The 8,844-nt window shown below is 30.6% G+C and overlaps 1 protein-coding gene across 1 annotated transcript; it reads right to left on the bottom strand.

The window, feature by feature from the left end:
• Positions 1–373: 373 nt before the first annotated feature.
• On the bottom strand, positions 374–4,301 carry LOC116136721 (ankyrin repeat-containing protein ITN1-like). Its single transcript, XM_031422387.1, has 5 exons — positions 4,182–4,301; positions 3,453–3,938; positions 1,637–1,783; positions 1,092–1,540; positions 374–1,011 (listed from the first exon to the last, which is right to left on the bottom strand). The coding sequence occupies exons 1-5, from the start codon at positions 4,279–4,281 to the stop codon at positions 400–402; spliced, it is 1,794 nt and encodes a 597-aa protein (XP_031278247.1). The 5' UTR covers positions 4,282–4,301; the 3' UTR covers positions 374–399.
• Positions 4,302–8,844: the final 4,543 nt, after the last annotated feature.

The raw sequence follows: 8,844 nt of genomic DNA, 5'->3' as shown, positions 1-8,844 counted from the left end.
CTATTCGAAAACTGTCTAGGATCTTTCTTGATAGGGGTTTTAATGACAGTTAAGAAACTGTTGAGGAACCCCTTTGTAGTAGTGAATTTTGGATAAAATGAAATGTAAATAGAAATCAAATAGTTTTTAAGGTTTAATGATTAATAATTGTTTGCGCGAAAATGTGATTACTCTAAATTAAGATGGTTTTTTTCCCTTTGATCACAAAAAGGTACTATGAATAAACTTTGATACTATTATGTATTGAAAACTGATAATGAACCTCTCAGTTACAATTTTGCCACCACTGCCTGCAATACTTAAAAGGAAAAAACATTATTGCATAATTGAATCGAAAAACTTGATTAATATAAATAGGTTTTGATGATACAATACAATAAACTTTCAAATTCATGCAAATCAGAACATGGGATCACTTGGTTTAAACAAAAACCTAGAATGGTATGTTGAACAAAATATATCTCCAAAAATAGGATACTGCAACAGAACATATAGAGTGGTTGGTACAAATGCAACTACACTAGTAAGCATGGTGACACAATTTATGCTATCATGATAAGCTAATAAAAGGGTTGCACTAAAAGCTACCATCATGGTGATTATGGATACAAAGAGTGTAGAGAATCCAACCATCAATTTAAATGGTAATGACTCGAGAAAATCGTCTTCAGTATACCGCGATGTAAGGATCGACAAAAATATCAAGATTGAGATAGAAGAAAAGGACAATGCGATTGCATCTGATATGACAAAAACCTGAAACCATGTCTCTTTCAGATGAATAGGTAATCCTTTACTACTATCGTTACCACCTGGTACACTAAAAACCGCTTCAAAAATTACAGTGGTAATGATTGTTGCAACAAGCATACATGATTTAGCAGTATCCTTCATCCATTGTTCTCCTCTTTTCAATAACTCTTTGTGCTCCTCAGTAAATAACTCTTTCGGTGTTTGGCCATTTGAGTTTTTCTTTCCTCGGAAGGAAGGTTTCACTATTTTTTCTATCCCCTGTAGATATCAAACATGTTATATTTCTAAATTTGGCAATTGAAATTAGGACAATAATTGAATTCAGAAAATTTAATTACCTTAAACCATACCAATTCTCGCTGCATTTGTAGAGCTGCTCCTGATACAACACAAATTCGACTTGGATGTGGTAATTTTGCAGCCAAATGCAACATATTGTTATGTTGATCCTTATCTTCACAAGTTATGAACAAATCCTTAGATAAACCTATCTCATATATTAGATTGAACACATCGGCATGACGGTGTAAAACTGCAATATGAAATATACTGTAATCATTTTCATCAAAATGATATATCACATCAGGATAACGGTGAATGAGCTCAGCCAAAAATTGGGAATTTCCAAATTTAGCTGCCTCAAACACAATTCTTGAAGGCGTTTGGGTTAGGTTTGCTAGCTCCAAGTCATCTTGTTTTAATGTTTCTTCCCACAGGCATTTGACTAATTCAAGAGCTTGAGTTGATTGGAAATCCTTGTTGTGATTCAACTTCATTAATCGTAGGACTAAGAATCAGAGCAGTAAATTTAGTACTATTTAATTAAATGGTTGAGTAAAATCACATGTACGATAAAATTAAGTTAGGTGTTGGAGAAACTAACATGAGTTGATAAGCCTCTTGAATGGACCTTGATTTTTGTTAGGAAATATTGAAGGTTTTCGAGCCAAATCATGTAAGGCAGTCTCACAATTTCGATCACGAGCCAAAGCTAAATCTGGACCATCCTTCAACATTTTTAATGCGAGATCTGAGCAATTCAATAAGTTAATTGTAAGCAAAAATTTTGAAAGTATGTTAATATTTAGCTAGCTTCTTTAAAATTTTCTAAAATTTCTTTACTATTTTAATTTTTTTTTTTTCACTTTTCTATGATTTTAAGAGTTTTTTTTTTTTGAAGTTTCATGCAGCTATTATATTTGTTTAAATGTTTTTTAAATTTCTTTAAACTTTCCTATACTTTCTGTACTATTTTAATTTTTTTGAATTTTTTATTAATTGATTTTCAATTATGTATTTTTTTTAGTTTGAAATTCTATGTTTGCAGAAAATTTGTTTTCGAAAATTATATAGATAAAGGTCTAATTTACTGTAATGGGTATTAAAGTTATAAGCAAAACTACTGAGGGGGCATAAAGTAATGTTTGAAAAAAGTGGTATCAGTTGGTTATTTTCAAGTTACAGGGGTGTATATGCTACGAATTTGCTGAAAAGTTATATATTATTAGTTTAAAAAATTCCTAAAGTGGTAGGGCAGTTGGCTTTTTAACTTTTTGAAATAAGAAAACATGTCAAGAAATATGACTACATTAGTATAAGTTATTATTTGGAATCATATATATAATAAGAGTGGCTGTGTTTGTTTCTTTATTTCTACCATATCTTACTCAAAATACATATTTGTTTCCTTATTCTAAAAATCTAATTATATTTTATTCAACCATTTTTAAGTCCTCTAGGTTTGTTAATTCAACTAAACACAAAAAAAAAAAAAAGTTTAGAAATTGACAAAAATACCCCCACCCCCCACATTTGCCAGATTCTGGCCACCACCACCAGAAGGTGGTCGTAATCTGGCGTAATGACATATTACTGGCTAGATCCGAGGGTCGGTAGTGTGTCGATCTAGCATTTTCCGGCCAAATCTACCGTGGATTTAGTCGGAAAAGGCTAGATCTACGGCCAAAGATATGGTCGTCGACGGCCAGATCTTCGGTCGTAGCTGGTCGTCAAGGACAACCATATCTTTGGTTGTCGTTGGACCAAACATGGCCAGATATGAACTTTTTTGGCTAGATCCACGGTGGATTTGGCCAGAAAAGGCCATATCAGAGCACGACTAGCTAGATCCAACGGTTGTGCGCCATTACGGCGACTGTCGGCCACCCTCCGTGGGTGGTGGTCAACTACCAGCATTTTATAGGTAGGTGAGGGTGTTTTTGTTAATTTTCAATGTTTTATTGTAGGGGTATTTAGTAAATTACCAAACCTAGGGAGTGTTTTTATTAATTTTTCAATCCTACCTTGTAATAACCATCCAACTCAACTTTTTCAAAAATCATACCTAAAATAATAAAACAAACAAACCAATATTATCATATGTTGCAGTACCATGGAAATAAAGTGACATTATTTAAAATATGAATATAGGATGAGTTTTAGAATGAATACCATAATATGTTTTAAACTTATTATACATTACAATTTAATTTAAAATTTGTTATTTCCATTTCCATATATATATATATATATTCTTGTGATAAAGTTTAGTATAAGAGTTGATATGTATAATATTAATTTTTTAAGGGTTGTTTTTAACATGTGCACTAAAGATACACATTAGACAACATTTTTCTTTAAAAAAAAAAAAAAAAAAAAAAAAAAACGTTAATGTAATGAATTGGAATTTGTAGTCTTACCATATAAACCATTGGTGAGACAAGTGAAAAATAGAGCAACTTTGTCGTCCCAATTGAAAACATGTTGCGCTTGAGATAATTCATCATATAAAAAAGATGACATCTCCCCTTGTGCTAACAGAGCAGCCAAAAACACAGGCATCATATTTTCACTACCTCGGATTGCTAAAAGACTGGGATTCTTCTTCAACATAATCCTAGCAATTTCAGTAGCTCCGGCTGCAGCGGCACAACAGAAGGCCGTGCTTCCATTTTGGTCTGACAAAGTCAGGTCTTCTGGTTGCATCGACTTTATCAGCTCCTCTACAAAGCGGGTTTGTTTGGCTCCTGCCGCAATATGAAGAACAGTTTCTTGTCCCTTTGTGATACTGGCAGACAACATGGTTGGATCTTTTTCTAACAATTTTTTGGCATTTGTCCAGTCACCTTTTAATGCAGCCTTATATAGAGGCACACAGTTGTTGAGATAAAGGTTTGAATTTTCTCCTGCATGTGTAAATTCAATAGAAGAAAACAATTTATAAAGTGTTTAACATATAAACATGCATGCGAACTTAAAGAGTGAATATTTGTGCTTAGGTTTAAATAAAACATTCTTCGTAGAAAGAGGAAGAGAAATATTTATTATTTTAATGAACTCATGTATTACTTTCAGCAAAACTCAAGGACGAATATACTATTATCCCTCAAAGAATATGCGAAAGAGCAAGTGAAAGAGAGTGAGCTCACTAGAAAGGAGATGACAGGAAGGTTTCCTTCGTTCATGAGTTGATTCAGTTGAAGTCGCGTTTGGTGTTAGACGATCAATAACTATTTGATGATCACCCATTTTACTCTTTAGAAAGAATATCTTTGAAGAGTTGGTTAATCAAGTCCAGAAGACTAGGGCGGTTAATAAATAGTAAGCTAAGTCTTCGTCAAATAAAAATAGATTATCTTTTTTGGAAATTAATGATTCCTTATTTGACTCATCACCCAACAGAATTTAGTCCCAGGTGAAGCAGTGGCCAAGGGTAGTAATTGCCTACAGCTCAACCTTAGAATAAGGCCTCATCACTATTTGTGACCAATGGCCTCATCTATATTACCATCATCACTTAGTGAAAATACTATTATTATTATTGTATTGCCATTATTATATTGTTGCCGACTTTGAAGTGGAGCATGCTTAAAGGTTTAACCACTCGTGATGAGAACAAAAGGAAACCGAATCTTTAACTGATTTACAACAATTTTTATTTATTGCAGAAGATCTCACAAAATATTTTTTTTTTTTTTTTTTTTTTTTGTTTTTTAAGGAATCATGAAAATAAAGAAAATAATAAATCTGTATTACATACGAATAAATATAAGGAATCAAAGAAAATATGTAAATAAATAGAATATTCAAAAAGTTTATAATATAATATATATATATATATTTATATATATATATATATATATATATACACGCCGTCACCTTGGTCACCATAAGAACTTGGGCGTAATCAATGTTGAATCATAAATATCAAAATAATTATCCAAGAAAATTAGCCCTTGTAACGCACTGGGCGATGTGGAATATTATCTGCGGAATTAGCCTAGTGGTATCAATAACAATTTTAAGTATCAATAAGATATTTTAATTTTTGTTTTTTACTTTCATATGTTGGTATAAGCTGGTCCAAAAGTTATAATTTTTTTTTTTTTTTTTTTTTTTTAAACTTCTTTGGGGATGTTGATACTATCTTTTATTGTTCTGGGCTACTATTTTTGGGCCACTCTGTCTACTTTATTTGCATACATATTGGGAAGTGATTTTTAGCACTTACTGTTTTCCTTTTAACCCCCTTCTTCTACTTTAGGTAAGAGTATAACTATAATAAAAAGTTTTATTCTTCTTCTTCCATACTTTAATTTCAAAGCTTTATAGTTTCAGTTACTGCAAAATTAAATAACATTTAGGTTAATAAGAATTCATCATTTCACTAGTAATATGAAGCTCATGGTAATTATCAAAATGACTTAATATATATATATATATATTGGATTCTTTTCTAGGTTTTATATTTGGAAAGCTATTGAGAATTATATTGTTTAAATAAATAAAAAAAGATCTTGTAACCAAGAAATTGCTAGATTTGGATCAAACAAGGTATTTAAGTTAATTTTTGGAGTGTTTTTTTTAAAGTTGACAACTTTAGAAATAGAAGATATTGTCAAACATTTTATTCATATCAATAAACATCTATATAGCCAAATCATATAAATCCATATACACGTTCATATACAAATACAACGGAAATAAATCAATATTACTAACCTCCAGCCATGGCAATTTGTTGTTGTTGCCTTCTTCAAAAATTATAGATTCTTTCGATGCACTGCAATTCTTAGAACGATGGTTTTTAGGAATATTAAAATTAAATTGAGTGTATTGTGGACTTGTAATTGTTCCCCTTTTAAAATACGCAAAAGTCTTTTCATCAAAGACAACTGCTAGAGATAACTGCTCAATTGTTGAGAAACTGTTCAACAGTTAAATAGTTAAATATTATGTAAAACTAATATATAAAAGTAAAGGACCAAATAGTAATTAATGAATTTTAATTAATTAAAATTCTAACATTCTCCCACTTGGTCTAAACTTTTATTACACAATCCACAACATAGTAATTTTATATTCTTTATGTTTAATTAGAAAAATAGAATTGCATGAATCATAGCGGTAAGTCCCTTTTAACACAAGTATTATCTTCCATGTATTATTATGCAATTTTTCTCTTTCTAAATAAACACTTAAATGTGGAATGTTACTTTATGAACAAACCTCAAATGTTTGTTCCAGGTCCTCCAGAATGTTTGTTTTTCTCCAACCAAAATGTATACAACTTAAAAGAGAAAATAAACTAAATTACAAAGTTTTAATTAATGAAAGTATTACTTCTCATAGTAACAAAGCTTCAGAATGTTGTGGAGAAGACTTTTGGTGTTTTTAAAAAAAGGTTTCGCATTCTTGATGGTATGAACAATTACCTGTTGGAGAAGTAAGCTACAATTGCTATGACATGTTGTGTAATTCATAATTTTATCAGAAAATTCGATATGGATGACCCTATCTTCCAAAAGTTTAATGCCGATGGAGTTTATGAGGAAGGGAATGGGGTGGCTTCGAATCAAGTGACTCAGCGTAATACAAACGACCTGGGAACTCTGAGGGATAGCATTATTACTGCTATGTGGGCAGAACATGAATCCATCTCATAATTGTTAACTGAATATAGGTGTACGAAGGATTCTAAGGGATGATTATTAGTAGCTTCGTATTATTAATTTAGATATGTATTAATGCTGCATTTTTAAATGATATATTAATAGTTGAAATTATTATGGAGAATTTGTTTTTAATTTAGTGATAAAAAATTTACCAAACAACTAATTAATATTATTTAAATGTAAATTGAAAAGTTCAATAATTCAAATAATAAAAAATTTTAATAAAATGCATCAAAATATTCTACTTAAAATCTTTTTTGAAAAAAATATACCAAACAATTATTTAGTAATTTATTTAATTTTAATATAATATTCAAATAATGTACTAAATACATTCAAATTTAAATCCTATTCTATTAAATATAATTCAACTTAATTTTTTTCAAAAGATTATTCTCAAAAGTGCTAAAATAGTAAACTAAACGGAACTGAAATTATCCGCAAAAGAATATGCGAAAGAGCAAGTGAAAGAGAGTGAGCTCACTACAAAGGAGATGAAGGGAAGGCTCGCTTCGTTCATGAGTTGATTCAGTTGAAGTCGCGTTTGGTGTTAAACGATCGATAAGTATTTGATGATCTCCCATTTTACTCTTTAGAAAGAATATCTTTGAAGAGTTGGTTAATCAAGTCCAGAAGACTATAAATAGTAAGCTAAGTCTTCGTCAAATAAAAATATATTATCTTTTTGGAAATTAATGATACCTTATTTGACTCATCACTCAACAGAATTTAGTGCCAGCTGAAAGCAGTAGCCAAGTGTAATAATTGCCCACACCTCAACTTTAGAATAAGGCCTCATCACTATCTGTGAGACTGTGACCAATGGCCTCATCTAAATTACCATCATCACTTATACCATTTATTATTATTATATTGCTGCCAACTTTGAACTGGAGCATACTTAAGGTTTAACCACTCATTATGATGGGAACAAAAGAAACCAAATCTTACACATTTTTTGCCAAAGATCTCACACAATTTTTTTTTTTTTTTTTTTTAATGAAACAAATAAAGAAAATAAGTAAATCTATATTACATACGACTAAATGCAAGGAATCAAAGAAAAATATATAAATAAATAGAATATTCAAAAGGTTTGTAATATATATATATATATATTAAAAGTTTTAATACTTATCAAAGTTCTTAAAATTTAAGCGGAATGGGTTGTTAAGTTAATTTTAGTGTTCATTCTTCATCGTTACAAAACAATCAACCATAAAACCAAATAAAGATCATTAGGGGTTTTTACATGGTTTGACAAAATGCCTACATCCATGAGACCAAGTTCAAATGAAGTTAATCTATTATAGTAAATATTTATAGTTCAATTACAAAACCAAAGTTAAGCATCAATTGCAAGAACACTCCCTATTTTGCAATGCTTCAAACTCCATCATTTGGTCGAATTTCAAACTACCATAGCAAACTTCACGTTCACGAGACCACCTAGTCAGCCTTGAACTCCTCTCAAGGTACAACACCGAAGATGCACTTCAACTCCAAAAGCTTAAAATCCCATCAAGTATCACCAATGGAAACCTACGTTCCAGCCATGAACAAATAAACAAAGTTTATTCAAGGTATTTGTAAGCTTGCCTAAGACATATGAAACCTGATTCAAAACAAAAGAAACCTAAAGGAATTTTCATAGTAATACCAAAGGTTTATTCAGGCTTAAAAAGAATTGCATTGAAGAAGACGAACATATAGAAAACTTGGGCTTCAATGCAAAAGGAACATGTGGCCAAAAAGATACTTTATGCTTTTAACTTTATAAAAAAGTTCATTACAATTTTCTTGGGGCCACCTATCAAAGACAATAAACTTTTTAGCTCATTGTGTAATATTTTGACAAGTGTTATGGACCACAATAATACCTTATAAGAGAATAATAATAACTCATTGGAATTTAGAAATATAATATGTTTTAACTAAAATATCTGTCAGATACATTGTGACCACTTTAACTCAGAGATGCTCATACAATATAACAGAAAAACAACTTAATTGAAGGTGGTCACACTGAAAATTTGAACAAAATGATTATGCTAAAGACAAAGTAAAGTCTGGACTATATATATACGCCACCACCTTGGTCACCATAAGAACTTGGGCGTAATTAATGTTAAATAAT

This window comes from Pistacia vera, unplaced genomic scaffold, assembly GCF_008641045.1.
Source record: "Pistacia vera cultivar Batoury unplaced genomic scaffold, PisVer_v2 Contig318, whole genome shotgun sequence".
Taxonomy (NCBI): Eukaryota; Viridiplantae; Streptophyta; class Magnoliopsida; order Sapindales; family Anacardiaceae; genus Pistacia; species Pistacia vera.
Note: the sequence above shows the minus strand (reverse complement) of the source record. Positions and strands in the feature narration are given on the sequence as shown.